Raw genomic sequence first — 16,929 nt, 5'->3', positions numbered from 1 at the left:
AATTAAAATAGCAAACTGTCAATTTTTCTCAGTGGATAATTATAATCTACTTGAAGTGTTATTGAACTCATGAACAGATCTATGTTCGACTACCATTGAAAACCTGGAAGCGCTGGATGGCTGCTTTGTCACAGTATGGGACTTCTCAGAAGTGAGCATCCACGATTCCTTATACGGGATTCGAACCCGTGACCACTAGTTACTCACACGATCTCTTAAACTTTAGACCATGACCTAGAGGACGAGTTCTACGCTAGAACCAAACAGCCGTTCAGTGCTTCCAAGTTTTCAATTATGGTCTAATATAAATCGGTTTATAATTTCAATATGATTCGACAATTTTCACAACGGCGTACTGAAAATACTTGAAATATATTTTACTACCTTGAGACAAGTTTATCATTTGTTTATATCTTCAATGATTAAACTAAACAGATTGGTTTGAAAATGTTTCTTTTTTAAAAAAATAATATACTTAGGCTTACCAGATCCTCCAAGTCATGTACAAATTGAGGCTGGACCTCAAGATGGCATGCTACTTATCACATGGCTTCCAGTTCCACAAGATAAAAATGCAGTAGAAGCTGTTACAGCTGCCGGTGCTAGTAGTAGTTTACCAGTACAAGGATATACTGTTTGTTTGAATGGTCAAGCAATTATGGAAATGAAGGGAGCTTCAAGTAAGTTTTTCTTTGAATAAGAAATAATATCATATGATTCTTTCGTTGAATAAAATAACATTATGTAGAAACAAAACGACTAAATTGAACCGTTATATAACTAGATACTTGTATTTATCTAGTTTCTGGGAAAAAAATCATTTACTAAGTAGTTACCTTCAGTGATATTTTCATCACAAGCTGTCTGATATTAATATCAGAGTAGGTTTTGTGGATATTATAATAATTTCAATAATTGAGATCATGAGTCAATTGAAGCTAGACCATCGTGGAAAACCTGGAAATATTAGACGGCCGTTCCGTCCTAGTATGGGACTCGTCAGTCGTAATCTGTGATCCCGCTAGCGAAATTCGAACCCAGGACCTATCGGGTTCGCACGCGAACTCATAACTTCTAGACCAGTAGAGTTCAATCATCACTGTTGTAAGACAGTCACTCACTGAAGACAATGGTGGAGGGTGGCGCAATTTCGTGGATTGTTCGAAGTTAGTCATTAAGACCGTTAGATGCCTGTTCAGAAATCTAGAGGTTAAGCGTTCATGCGTGAGATCGAAGGTTCAGGGTTCGAATCCCACGGATGAGATCTTGGATGGGCGCTGCTGAAGAGTTCCATTCTAAAGGGGAACGGCCGTCCAACGCTTCCAGGTTTTTAATAATGGTCTAGTTTAGATCAACTCATGAATTGGACTATTGAATTACATTTCAATTTGTCAGCGATCTATCATTTAGTATTTATATAAATTATTCGATATACTAATCATTTCTACTACAAACTTACATCAGTTACATTCTATTAATGACTGACGATATCCGTATTTTGACAATTATCAAAGGCAAGGCTATAATATATATAGACAAACCAATGAAACTAAAGATAGCAAGTTTGGGACGTTGGAATGTAATTTATTCATCTTTATAATTTAATAGTATGTTTGGATTATAGTTTATACTAGTTCATGACTAAAATCTTTATTCTAATTCCAAATCCTAAATTCCAACTTTAAATCTTACTTGTAATTCCTTCTATATAATTTCAAATCCTTTTTTGACCCTAATAAGTAGATAAGTTATCTCAAAGTCACTTTAACATTACTCAAACTTACTTAATTACTTACGCCTATTACTCCCAATGGAGCATGATCCAACGACCACCATTCTCCAACCCACTCTGTCCTGGGAATTCCTTTCTAGCATTCCTTTCCAAGTTTTGTTCATTTTTCTCATGTCTGTCTCGATTTCTCGAAGTAAAGTACTGTTCGGTTTTCCTCTTCTCCTTTGGCTTCAGGATTCTAATTGATGGCTTTGCTTGTGATTCAGTTCAGTGCTTTCCTCAATGTGTGTCCTATCCACTTCCTACGTTTCTTCCTCATTTCTTCCTTCACTGGGATCTAGTTTGTTCTCTCACATAGTAGGTTGTTGCTGATAGTGTAGTGTCTGACCAACGGATCCGAAGTACTTTGCGTAGACAGCTGTTAATAAACACCTGTATCTTGTGGATGATCGCTTTTGTAGTTCTCCAGGTTTCCACACCATACAGTAGAACTGTCTTGACATTTGTATTGAAAATTCTGACTTTGATGTTGGTTGACAAACAGTTGTTTTGAGTTCCAGATGTTCTTCAATGCTAAATATGCTACTCTTGCTTTTCCGATCTGCGCCTTCACATCTGGATCAGATCTACCGTGTTCAACAACGATGCTGCTCAGATATGTTAAAGATTTTACATCTTCGAAATCTTTTCCGTCAATTGTGACTGGATTGGTGCATGCTGCGTTGTATCGGAGAATCTTGCTTTTCCCGCTGTGTATGTTGAGAACTACTGCTTCTGAGGCTGCTGCTACACTGGTCGTTTACTCCTGCATTCGTTGTTGCGTGTGTGATAGAAAAGCCAGATCATCTTCGAGGTCTGTGTCGTCCAGTTGCATCCTAGCTGTCGGCTAGATCTCATGCTTCCCCCCAGATGTTGATGTCTTCATGATCCAATCGATCACCAGGAGAAAGAGAAATGGTGAGATTAAGCAACCTTGCCTGACACAGGTCATTACCTCGAACGAGTCTGTCAATTGTCCTCCATGCGCGATTTTGCAGTTTAATTTATCATAGGGATTCCGAACATTACTCAAAAGTCACCGATAAATTAAAGTCTCACTTTATCAAATACTGCTGTAAATTTCTATCAGTTGAACAAAAGTTTCTTGTTAAAGAACTCTGAAGTTTATAAACACTGAATTTACAATAACTTTCAGAAACATAGTGTTAGTAGTAATAGAATAGAAATGAACAATAAATAAACTGAACTGTTGTGGTGTGGGTTACTTATATCCACATAAGTAGTATATAACGGTGGTCAGGCATAGAATGTATTTCAGTAGAAGATCGATGAGGAAAGAACGGGAACGAAATACAATTGGTATGAAAGCGTATGAACAATGAAATCTGAGACAATGGATTGATGTTTGTAACAGGAAAAGTCAAGTTTGAGATGATGGATTGATATACTGACTATATAGTTCTCAGATTTTACTGAGATGCTCTGTAATTTTGTGCTCAAATACATTCGATTGTCCCCACTGGTGTTCTGTTCACTACACTGGCATTGAGATAGAATTAATATTAAATTGAATGAGTCTAATTTAAATTGAATTGAATGGAATTGACTTTCTTTAAACTTATAGTGTGGTCGAGAAGATTTGTAGCTTAGGTGGATTTCAGGTAGCAGTCTACTTCAATGATGAAAGCTCCATGACTAAACCATCCAGTTCACAGAACAAAACTCCATCAAAAACTTACAGTGTTCGCCACTGACCACCCCATAAGGACTAAATGACATTGATATTAAAGAAATGTATTTTCTATTAACTTCTTATACATTCTGTTAATAAATCATGTCGTTAAAATGTAGATAAGTATATTTCAGATATTCTAATATTGAACTCCAAACATGAAATAGAGGATTCAATGAATATGGAGATTGATAATACACTGACTTAGTGAATCATATGATGACACCGTTTTTTGTGAAGTATGTGGAAACACAAGAAGAGAAACGACACTTACACATTTTCATACAGAGATGTATAAGAAAATGTTTAAGGTTACACATGAGCGATTGGCGGGAGAAAATGTATACGTGTTAGAATATCTGGGAAAGATTAGAATAATTTATCTTTTCAAAAGTTAGAATAATTTACATAGGCACGTAATAATACAAATTTCTACACCTTGCATAGACTAGGGATAAATTGTGTACGATATAATAATCTATCACAGTTATGTGATGGTTCATAAAAGGTCATATGGATGTGCTTACAATGACAGATAGGATTAAAAGCAAATATGTTAGTCACAGTGGTCTTGAGTGTTGTTAGAAGTATGAGGGTGGTTATCACTTTCCGGCTGCTCACATCGTGGAGGGGTTCTTCTAGAGGTACCCGAAAACGAAACTGGATTAAAGGTGGTCTTAGTGGCCTGAGAGCGTGACCACAGTACCCAAGGGGCAAGTGCTTGAGGTCGGTCACACACGACCTTTTTGTGAGTAGTTTTCGTATTAACTCCTTACCTGTTGAGACCTTACCACCGGAGACGGATATCCGTGGGATAGGGCGAGGTGTGCATTTTTAGGGTCGACTTTTTCTAACCCCACCCCTCCTTATGGAAAGGCAGCATCGCTGTCATGCTGGATGTCTGAAAGAAACACCTTACTGCTGTCACACCTCAAAACTTGGGATTGCTGCTCTTAATATTACCGCTCTTCAACCGACCTGTCTGGTATAGTAGGACCTTGAGGAACGATTGTTCCAGTCAGTATAGCTCGACTGGTTCATCACGATAGGCAAGCCCGACCACGACGTCAAGGTAGAAATGGTTGGAGACTGTGTGTAACATAGCACAGAATCAATCACAATGTCGTCGGTGTATGCACTCATTGTCTTCCTTTAAACTGTGAGATTAAAATCGCTTCATATCTTTCTTGCTACCAACTAATTCTTTCTTCCTGTGCTATGTCCTTATACACAATCTTTCTTTTATATATTACCAACATTAACTACTTCTATGAATCCGGTGTTCATCTTGTTGTTCTAATGAGGTGTGGCAACTTGGACCGATGGATGTAAGTGCCTGATCCTACGTTGTAGCTGACTGACCGACTGACTGACTGATGTTAGTGACATAATAATGTAGTCATATGTACAGCACATTTCAGTAACGTTCTTTATAAACCTGTCAAGTAAAACCATTATATAAACACTTTCAAGTTGATTACAAGTTCTTCTATCTTGAATTCAACTTAGTTTTCATAGACTAGCCCTAGGGCCAAAAAAACTGACTTATCGATCTTGATTGATTTAGGACAATACTTCAACATATTTTTAGAATACTGAATAACAGGGTAAAAAGCTTTATCTCATGTTTTACTATTGTTAACCATGGTTTCCCAATTCTTACGTTTATGAAACCATTTAACATGAACTTGTTCTTATTATTATTCATACATTCATCTTTCTTATTTTACATAATACCCTTACTAACAATTATTACTACAAGAGTTATGTAATTATAGTTGAAGAGTATCATGAAATTATGATTGAATACAACTGTTCAGTTTCACATTTGTGGATGGTAAAATGTTCGTTAACAAGTAATAAGTAAACGGTGTTCCAAATCTGATTTGTGTTGCATACTACTTATATCTACAGTTATAAGTAGCATATACCACATATATACTATATATACAAATATAGAATAATTCCCAAAGTTTCAACTTTCTTTTTAATTTAGTAGATGAATTCATGAGTCGATTGAAGTTAGACCACCATGCAAAACCTTGAAGTACTGGATGACTGTTTCGTCTCCGTATAGGACTCTTCAGTGGCCTAGTGTTTAAGCGCTTACCCCCGAGACTGATAGGTCCTGAGTTCGAATCTCGTGAGGTGAGATCATGAATATGCACTGCTGAAAAGTTCTGACCATCCATTGTTTCCAGGTTTTTGTTTAATGGTAATCATGAATTCATCTACTACAACTACCACCCCCATCTCTTCTGATTTGTTTTTAATTCTAGCTCAATTGTTTATTTATGATTATTCTATTATAGGAGATCATGCTATATTGAAATTATCTACAATTAGAGATCATATTCAAAGATTATTCAATAATTGTACTCAATCATCAATCGATATTTATGGTAATAATGATAATAGTTCAAATAAATTTTCAACTACATCACCATCAATTATAGAATTATATATAACTGTACATTCAACAATTCCTACAGAATTATCATCTAAAGAAGAAATAAATACAGTTAAAGAATGTACATTATTAAAAGGTTCAGAAGGTCCTGCATCGAAACCAATACATTTAACTGCATGTTTATTAATTATGGCAGCTGGTTCACTTGAAACAGCATATAAAGTATTTGGTCCTAATCTTGCAACTAAACTTGGTATAGTAAGTTTACTGGTTGATATTTTAAATGATAATGTTTTTCTTTCTTTATGATTAGATTGTTATAACTTGTGTCCTGAATGCTCTGTTAATCTATAACGTAATGATACCGCCAATTAGAGAGCAGTGATTTATCAATTGAACCAATCACGCATAAAACAAGTACGAGCAGTCTAGAGTCTTTATTGGTCCTGTTTCTCTCCTAGCCCTGCCTGTTAAGTCCAGAACACCAATCTCAGCCTCTGCAATATCAACCATGTATTTCAAACATACTGGGTTTATATACCAATCAGACAGACCACACCGTACCATAAAATAGCAAACAACATTTGTACAAGAATTAGTCAAATGTGGCTGTGAATGTGGGAGGTAGTAATTGATAGACAGGGCATAATTCAAGAACGGTAGATGGTATAATAATAATAGTTCATAGGTCAAAATAAAGCTCATAATGAGAGGGACATGAATATGAATAGTTTAGTTATTTGACAATTATACGATAAAATTATACGTATAGTATTGTTGTATAAATGGATCCCAAAAGTTACTATTCATTATGCTTATCGGGATATAACATAGATAAATGAAATGATTTTGATATTCTTTCTGAGAATTGATAGGGGGTTACTATGGTGGAATTATAAGAGCTGTTAACGCATTTTTGATCAATTGAATTGTATCTGAACTGTTTTACAAGTTTTGAGTGTGATACTGAAAATTGTAGATTGACATTCTGATGGAGTTATTTCTTTCTTTCAATATTCCAGACTGTGATAGAATGAAACTAAGATCGGAAAGTTTCTGTCATTTACCATGAATTATTCAATCTTAATTAAAGTGTACAATGATATGGCGTTAACTATCAATGTGATAAAACACGGAAATAAATCAAAGCTAATAATTCGATAACATAACAATGGTTACTTATTTACTTACACCTGTTACCCCATGTGGAAAAGCAAAGGCTGCCCACTAGTATTCATCATTCAACTCTGTCCTGTCCAATCCTTTCTAATTGTTTCTAGTTGCTAGTCTGTGTGTGCTCCTTGATTTTCGTCTCGTTCTTTCCTTTTCAAGATTCCAAGTTAGTACTTGTCTCATAATTTATATCCTATACACTTACAGAGTCTTTTCTAATTTCCTCTTCATCCGAAAGCTGGTTTTTTCAGTAGTGGATCACTAGTGGTTACTTCCTAATAAATGTCAACGTTTTGACATATACTTGAGATGTGAACGATTGATAATTAGTATTTTACTAAAATCTATTGAGTTTTCAATAAAATATCAAAGAAAAGTTATAAAGCATCCCCTTTCTAACAGAAATTTCAATGTTCTCCAAAAAATATTTAACTTGAAGTATGAACTTTCTAACAACCATACTGTAATGATCGAGAACACACTGGTGTGGGGGACAAACAGTGTATATTAATACGAAATTACAGAGTTTAATACTTCATTGAAAAATTCTTTATCGATTGTTTCAAACTACATTGTTCATTTATTTTCATAACAATTACTCTCTGTTCCCATTCTCTTCCGAAGCGTCTGCTGCCAGGTATTTCATTACTGATTGATGTTATGTACTATTTATGTCGATATAAGTAGCATACACCACAATACTTCTGGACTGCTTACCTTGATTGAGATAGTGGGAAAAAAATACTTAATTGACACCTACACCCCTACTGATAAAAATCAATAATTGTATAACATTCTGCAGCAATTCGGAAAACTATCGGTCCCCTACATTTTATGAGCATTTCATGTACCAAAATAATTGGTTGCTCTGGCTGTCAGATTGGGCATCAGCATCGTGACTTCCGAAGGAAGTCGTCTTTCACCATGAAGCGTCATAACTCTTCTAAATGAAGACCTTCTAACTCCCAGGGCAGAGTTTAGATAGTTCGAATTATTTTTTTTTAGTTAGCGTGTTTTTAGCGAGTTAGTTTTCTACGATATGGGGTCGCTAACCACATGCCCAACCCTCTTCCTCTATCCGGGCTTTGCAGTAACCCTAGAGGAACACCAGAGAGAGTTACTTTTATAACATAATAAACTAAATTTTTATCTCCATGTACTACATTGATTTTTTTATAAAAAAGTTTACTCTTTGTACTTCAACCAACGTAAATACCTACTTTTAAAAGGAAAACAATTAGATACAGAATACATTCATAAACATGGTATAACAAACCAGTGTTATAATTAATTTACAGTTTGTATAGGGAATAAACAATGTATTTTATAATTACTTTCATCATTCAAATATTGTGTTTTTCATTAAAACAAAACCCCATCTCATACTAATCAACATATGTTCACTAGTGACTGACTTCATGAGGAATTTCCTGGAGTTCTAGTGAGAAGCAATGACAAGTGGAGTTGAACCGGATCTGTTGTGAGATAGTAGCTTAATAAAGACAATGGTAAATGTGTCGTTCGATTTCGTGAATTGGTTGAAGTAAGACATTAACATCATTGGATTCCAGTCGGATCAGTGGTCTAGAGGTTAAGCGCTCACGCGCGAGTCTGACAGGTCCTAGATTCGACTCTGGTAAGGCCGTCCAGTACTTCCTGGTTTTCCATGGTGGACCAGCCTCAATTGACTCATGACCTCAACTATTAAAACTACTATAATATTCGCGAAAATCCCTTCTGAGAACTATGTGAAAGACTTTTCTCTTAGAAATTTCATAAGAAACAATCAGAAAATGAACTTAGTCTAAGTACTGTCAAATGTATTTTGTCTTACTTTTCATTCAGAATAAGATATGATTATTTTATGTAGGTGAGCTGAATCTTTTAATAGTACAATTCATTTCAAGTAAAATCTTGTGTACAATTGACCTTTTCGCATTAACCTAAGTGAAGAATTGACTAGTTAGTTTCTGATTTGAGCACTTTTTTCACGAGCTTCTAGAGTTTCATGGTCGCTCACAATTCTATAAACACTCAGTATTTTGTACATAAACTAGCTTTCAAAATAGCGCTTCCTTTATATTTAACTGCCTGTATTGTGTTCTAACTGAAGAGTGAAAAACCTCTGAGGACTAGAAAGTGCTTTGAAAATAGGTGTTTAAGCATTCAAGTGCAAGACATCAGTCTCTCTACTATTTGCTGCTATTCATGTAATACAATGCTACTTTGACGATAGATGTTTGACAACCGCAGTTCTTAGCATGAGTTGATGTTTATATTTAACAATTAACTAATCATATTTGCTGAAAAACTCTTATTATTCATGTGACAACGATATTATGTGTATAAAGCATTCGCTGTAAACAATTACGCTTTGACTAGTTTTCATCATATTCCATTTTAGGCAGAGATAGATAGTGGCTGGCAGTACAATCCAAGATATGCTTTTTGTCCTTAATATATAGATACATCCAGCTGACGAACTGCAAGTGGGAAGGAACACGTCTACTAGATTCTACTGCTGGCTACCATCCACCTCTTCACATAATGTTTATGATCTAAGGAAATATCAAGGTAATCAGTATAGGATACACTTATGTCAATAAGAGACTGATCAATTGTAGTCCTAAACATCAATGAGAAGATTCAAACAAACAGTACAAAAATGAATATTCCATTTAAGTTTAAATGCATGTCTATTACAATATACAAAAGCAATGAATGAAGTTGAATACAAATCTCGATTTAAGTATGTTGTAAATCAGCGATCACTAGAATAAATACTTACTTACTTACTTACTTACTTACACCTGTTACTCCTCGTGAAGGGGCGTAGGCCGCTCACTAGCATTCTCCATCCAACCCTGTCCTGGGCAATCCTTTCCAGTTCCTATTGATCCTTTTCATATCTGCTTCTATTTCCCGACGTAAAGTGTTCTTTGGCCTTCCTCTTTTCCGCTTCCCTTCAGGATTCCAAGTTAGAGCTTGCCTCGTGATGCAGTTTAATGATTTGCGTAGTGTATGTCCTATCCATTTCCATCGTCTTTTCCTAATTTTCTCTTCAGTTGGAAGCTGGTTTGTTCTCTCCCACAGAAGCCTGTTGTTGATAGTATCCGGCCAATAGATGTTGAGTATCTTGCGTAGACAACTATTTATAAATAGTTGTACCTCCGCCTGTAGCTCCTCCAGAGTTACTGCCGGTCCCAAGCCCTGGTAAGAGAGGAGGATTGAGCATGAGGGTAACGAGCCCATCCCGTAGAAAACTAACTAGCTAAAAAAGCTAACCAGAAAATAATCAATAAACCATGTTAAATTAACATTCCCTCTAATAAAAATTATATTAAGACTTAGATAACCATTAGTGTATCTTTAATCATATGCTCATGTTGTAGTGAACAAGAACACCGGTGGGAACAATCGAATGTATTTGACTCAAAATTACAGGACTTGTTAATAAAATCTAACAATCATAAAGAAAATGCTTAATTTGCAAAATATCCACCAATTGTCTAAAAATGACTCCTATTTGCATTCTTTACTGTTCGATCCACTTGTCTCTCTGCTGCCAAACCTTCTGTTCACGACCAACATCATATACTACTTATGTCAATATAAGTAGCACACACCACAATGTTACTTACATGTTAAACTTACTAACACAGACCTAGTCAAATTTTATATTATGACGTAATATCATTGTAGAACAAATCAATTTTCATTTCCAAATTCAATAAATAATACCTTGACAAAATAAGAATTTTTTTCATTTATACGTACAAATATTTTACATTCAAGTTGTTTGTTATTACTATTATTATTATTATTATTATTATTATTATTATTATTATTAGTAGTAGTAGTAGTAGTAGTAGTAGTAGTAGTAGTAGTAGTAGTAGTAGTAGTAGTAGTAGTATTGACAATGGTACTTCAAAAGCAATAATAATAATCGTAATCATAAATAATTACATACATACATGCATACATAAATACGTACTTACGTACATACATACATACACACTTACTTACCTACGCACTTACCTACCCACTCAATTACTTACCTACTTACTTACGTGCTCACTCACTTACTTACTTACTTACTTACTTGCTTACTTACTTATTTACTTACTTACTTACTTACTCACTCACTTACGAACTTGCCTACTTACTTGTTCACTTACTTACTTACATACTTACTTTACTTACGCCTGTTACCCACAATGGAGCATAAGCTGCCGATTAGCATTCTCCAAACCATTCTATCCTGGACCTTATATACACTTAAAATTAAAATGAACAAAATCAATCATCATTATATAAAAATAAATTTGTTTTTATTTACTTTCTATAAAGTTAACTCATCTACTATCATTTGATTGATAGAAAACGTTTATTGATGTGTATTTTTTTGAGTTATGTAATGAATTATTTTGTTTTGTTTTTCTTCTCCCCTCCATTTCCTTCTTTCATTAATTGTTACCAATTTTCTCTCCTTCTCATCTACTCTCTCCCCCTTTCTCCCTCTCTCTCCTCATTCTTTCCTATATTTCTTAATACAATTAATTATTCAATATTGATTTCATTTTAGTTTCATTTTAAGGGATTATAAAGAATAGATTTCTTCTAAATATTGATTAGTATGATATACACTATTGATTCAGGAACTAATACCCTAGTATAACCGAGGGTGGGAAGAGTTAACTCTCTCTCTATAAATACTCTCACATGTCCATTTCTATACAGTCACTATCAGTGGAGTTCAACTCACTGACTAATTGTGGTGGGAGTGTTGTTTATGAAATTGAGAGGACGAAAAGCGAATGTTCGATGCTTTAACTGGGTTAGTGGATACAGAGGATCCACCTAAGGGAGTTGGAAAACCCTCATTCCAAACCAGTGGTGCACATAGGATCCAGGATCTTGAGGAAACAAATGGCATATGAACCAATTGTTGGTCACTGTTTTGTGGATCAGACCTTTAGGTTGAAGGCTCTAGGTGTGACCCCCTAAGAATACCACCTGCTTCCGTTTTAGCACCTGAACAGTGTTACAGCTCACACACAAATCAAGTGACTTGTGTGGCACATATGTATTTGGTGCCCCTTTTTACCAATGTTTATATGTTCAAATAAGTATAATAAATAAAATTCACATGTTACACATCTATAGAAAGTTATCTGGAGCTAGGTTGCATTATGATTGGCATTTATCACTAAGGCTTACTAACACTGTTGAAGTAGTTGATGTTCTCTGTTAGATGTGAACCGATGTTATTCAGCTGCTGGAGAATCAAATGCATTCTTGTAGAACTGAAATCAGTTTATGCTAAGTTATAATTAATATATTAATACTAAAAAAATGTTCTATTAACCAATGCAAATTTCGTTACAGCACAGAATTATCAGCACCGATTGATCAACATTAGTACAAATATCCCTTTTACCATCAATATAGTAGTTATTCAAAACATGTTTTTTAAATGTTTTCAATTGTCAATATTTTCTACTTGTAAGCAAAGATAGATAGTGGCTAACAGCAGAAGGCAGGACACGCGACTTGTCCTATTTGGGTCTCGTTAGCTGGATATACCTGTATCTCAGAGTTGATGTTCACTCTGAGACTCGAACCCAGTACCGTTCGCTTCAAGACTCAGTAGCTAAGTGGATAACGTGATGGTGTTTGAAGCGAATGGTACTGGGTCCGAGTACCAGAATGAACATCAACTCTGAGATGTAGATAAATCCAACAGACGAGTCTCAAATTAGATGAAGCGCTCGTCATGGATTCCACTTCTATCCACTATCCATCTTTGCTTATAATGCTTGTAAGTTAAGGCGAAATCGAAGCAATACACATAGGATGCAGTCGTAATCATCAATGTGAAGATTCAAGTAAACAATGTCAAGTGAATCTTTCACTTATGTTTCAGTCATTTGAATTTTTTATCTGTCTAATTTTTAACGCTGTTCTCTATTCATCATAAACAAAGGGCGTGATTTCTCATATAACTGTCTCTTGTCTATTCAAAAGATATTTATATCAAGAACTGTAGTGCTTTTGTTTACATTTCCCTAGTATTTAGCTTCGCAATAATTTGCAACCTTTTTATATTGGCACATGGGTACATATAGCTAGTTAATAATCATAATTATACAGTTCAGATAAATCTAATATATGTAGGCTATTTCTAATAATTGCACACTTTTGACTTAAATATTTAAGCAGGTAGCTGTGTTATGTTTATTTATTTATTACTATTGTCTGAATTCTGTTAATCAAGCTGAAATATAACCACCAGTTTACAAGACATAACATCATGTAAAATACATTTCAACACTAGATACCTGAAGGTGGTTAATAATATGTACAGTAACACAAGTTGAGTGGATAATTCTGGTCTACTGTCATATCCTACTCATATACTATAGATTTACCTGATTGTGCTGTAGTGAACAAGAATACGAGTGGGAACAATCGAATGTATTTGACACGAAATTATAGAACATCTCACTAAAATCTGAGAACCATATGGCGGCCCGCGATCTGACTCCAGTTTAATTGTCTCTTCATCGACGTAGCTTGCTGCGTTGAGTTCGTTGTTGGCGGGCTCATCACTTCAGTGGCCCGGGATCTGACTCTAGTGAGATCGTTTCTGATTGCTATTGGCATATGCGCCTTCTCCACTGCTCGTCGTTTCACTTCGCTCTCTTCTCTTCGCCTTTCCAATATTTTGTCTGAATCAAAGATTGTATGAAATATATATATATATATTTGAAATTCATTCTTGTATTTGACTAGTTTAATTCCGTTATTGACTAACGCGATTTAAGTCGATGATTATATAAGAGAATTGACGATATCTATACATTAATAGCAATTAGAAACTATCTCACTGGAGTCAGATCCCAGGCCACTAAAATATGGTAAATAAAACTGAATTAATATTAAGATCATGATAAAATGGTGTTGATTAAATATCCAACTCCGCCTGTAGCTCTTCTAGAGTTACTGCCGGTCCCAAGCCCGGGGAAAGAAGGAGGGTTGGGCATGGGGTTAGCGTCCCCATCCCGTAGAAAACTAACTCGCTAAAAAAACGCTTACCAGAAAAAATAATTCAAACCATTTTAACTCTGCCCTGAGAGTTAGAAGGTCTTCATTTAGAAGAATTATGACGCTTCATGGTGAAAGCCGAATTCCTTCGGAAGCCACGAGGCCGATGCCCCTTCTAACAACCAGAGCAAAAATTTTTATAGGTACATGGAACGTTAGAACAATGTGGGAAACCGGGAAGACCAGTCAAATAGCAACGGAAATGAGGAGATACAACTTAGCATTACTGGGAATCAGCGAAACACACTGGACCCAAGCTGGACAGAAAAGGCTAGCTACGGGAGAGATGCTGCTATACTCCGGTCACGAAGAGGAAAATGCTCCACACACACAGGGAGTTGCTCTTATGCTGTCCAAAGTAGCACGAAATGCACTTGTAGGATGGGAATTTCACGGATCCAGAATCATCAAAGCATCATTCAAAACAAAGAAGGAGGGGATCTTAATGAATATTATCCAATGTTATGCACCCACCAATGATAGCAACGACGACATTAAAGATCAATTCTACGAGCGGCTGCAGTCAATCATAGAGAAATGCTCAAGAAAGGACCTCACCATTCTGATGGGAGATCTAAATGCCAAGGTCGGAATAGACAACACTGGATATGAAGATATTATGGGACGACATGGACTGGGAGAGAGGAACGAAAATAGAGAAAGATTTGCAAATTTGTGTGCATTCAACAAATTAGTCATAGGAGGCACAATATTTCCACACAAACGTATACACAAGGCTACATGGATCTCACCGGACCACACTACAGAGAACCAGATAGACCATATTTGCATCAAAAAAAAATTCCGAAGGACAATGGAAGATGTGAGAACCAGGAGAGGTGCTGACGTAGCTTCAGATCACCACCTAGTTGTAGCCAATTTAAAACTGAAGCTAAAAAAGAACTGGACAAGTGGACAAACAGCAATACAAAGGTTCAATACAGCCTTCCTTCGAGATACTGACAAACTCAATGAATTCAAGATAGCTCTCAACAACAGATTCCAAGCCTTTCAAGATCTACTGAAGGAAGAAGAAACTACCATGGAGGACAACTGGAAAGGCATCAAAGAAACATTGACTTCAACGTGTCAAGAGGTTCTGGGCCTAAAGAAACACCATCATAAGGAATGGATCTCTATAGAAACACTGGACAAGATCAAAGAAAGGAAGAACAAGAAGACAGCAATTAACAACAGCCGAACACGAGCAGAGAAAGTCCAAGCACAAGCTGAATACATAGAAGCAAACAAGCAAGTGAAGAGGAGCATTAGAGCCGACAGGAAGAAATACGTGGAAGAATTAGCAACGACGGCAGAAAAAGCTGCTAGAGAAGGAAATATGAAACAGCTCTACGATACAACGAAGAAACTATCAGGGAAATACAGTAAACCAGAGAGGCCGGTCAAAGACAAAGAAGGCAAGCGTCGAAGTAACCACAAGCATGCTTTACCCTCTATTCAAAAAGATTTGGGAGGAGGAACAAGTGCCAATGGACTGGAAAGAAGGACACCTCATCAAGATTCCAAAGAAAGGAGATCTGAGCAAATGTGAAAACTACAGAGGCATTACACTACTGTCAATACCAGGGAAAGTCTTCAACAGGGTGTTGCTGAACCGGATGAAGGATGCAGTAGATGCCCAACTTCGAGATCAACAAGCTGGATTCCGAAAGGATCGGTCGTGCACAGACCAAATTGCAACACTACGGATCATCGTCGAACAATCAGTTGAGTGGAACTCGTCACTATACATCAACTTCATTGATTATGAAAAGGCATTCGACAGTGTAGATAGGAGGACATTATGGAAACTTCTTCGACACTACGGAGTTCCTGAGAAGATTGTCAATATTATCCGGAACTCATACGACGGACTACAGTGCAAAGTAGTGCATGGAGGACAGCTGACAGATGCATTCCAAGTAAGGACCGGAGTCAGACAAGGCTGTTTACTCTCTCCATTCCTCTTTCTTCTGGTGGTCGACTGGATTATGAAGACCTTGACATCTGAAGGAAAACACGGAATACAATGGACAGCTCAGAACCAATTAGACGATCTGGACTTCGCAGATGACCTAGCCCTCCTATCACGTACACGTGAACAGATTCAGATAAAGACAGCCAATGTAGCAGCAGTCTCTGCATCAGTAGGCCTCAGCATACACAAAGGGGAAACCAAGGTCCTCAAATTCAAAGCGGAGAACAGCAATCCAATCACACTTGATGGCGAAACTCTGGAAGATGTAGAATCCTTCACATATCTGGGAAGCATCGTCGATAGACATGGAGGTTCAGATGCAGACGTAAAGGCGAGGATTGGCAAAGCAAGGGCCGCATTCCTACAATTGAAGAACATATGGAGCTCAAAACAACTTTCAACCAATATCAAAGTGAGGATCTTCAATACGAACGTCAAGGCAATTCTACTGTATGGAGCTGAAACTTGGAGAACTACAACAACCACAATCAAGAAAGTACAAGTATTTATAAATAGTTGTCTACGCAAGATACTCAACATCCATTGGCCGGATACCATCAGCAATAGCCTTCTGTGGGAGAGAACAAACCAACTTCCAGCTGAAGAGGAAATTAGGAAAAGACGATGGAAATGGATAGGACATACATTACGCAAATCGTCAAACTGCATCACGAGGCAAGCTCTAACTTGGAATCCTGAAGGGAAGCGGAAAAGAGGAAGGCCAAAGAACACATTACGTCGGATAATAGAAGCAGATATGAAAAGGATGAATTACAACTGGAAGGAGCTGGAAAGGA

General features: G+C 36.4%; 1 protein-coding gene across 1 annotated transcript in view; it reads left to right on the top strand.

Annotated features, from left to right (window-relative positions):
- The window catches only part of BZRAP1 (RIMS binding protein), a 130,404-nt gene that overhangs the window by 67,131 nt on the left and 46,344 nt on the right, over positions 1 to 16,929 (top strand). The window contains exons 10-11 of the mRNA XM_051212828.1: positions 480 to 680; positions 5,777 to 6,132. Coding sequence (XP_051068746.1) covers positions 480 to 680; positions 5,777 to 6,132 — 557 coding nt within the window. The remainder of the gene's footprint in view (positions 1 to 479; positions 681 to 5,776; positions 6,133 to 16,929) is intronic.

Source organism: Schistosoma haematobium, chromosome 3 (genome assembly GCF_000699445.3).
Source record: "Schistosoma haematobium chromosome 3, whole genome shotgun sequence".
NCBI lineage: Eukaryota > Metazoa > Platyhelminthes > Trematoda > Strigeidida > Schistosomatidae > Schistosoma > Schistosoma haematobium.
This window is presented reverse-complemented; position numbering and strand designations above follow the sequence as displayed.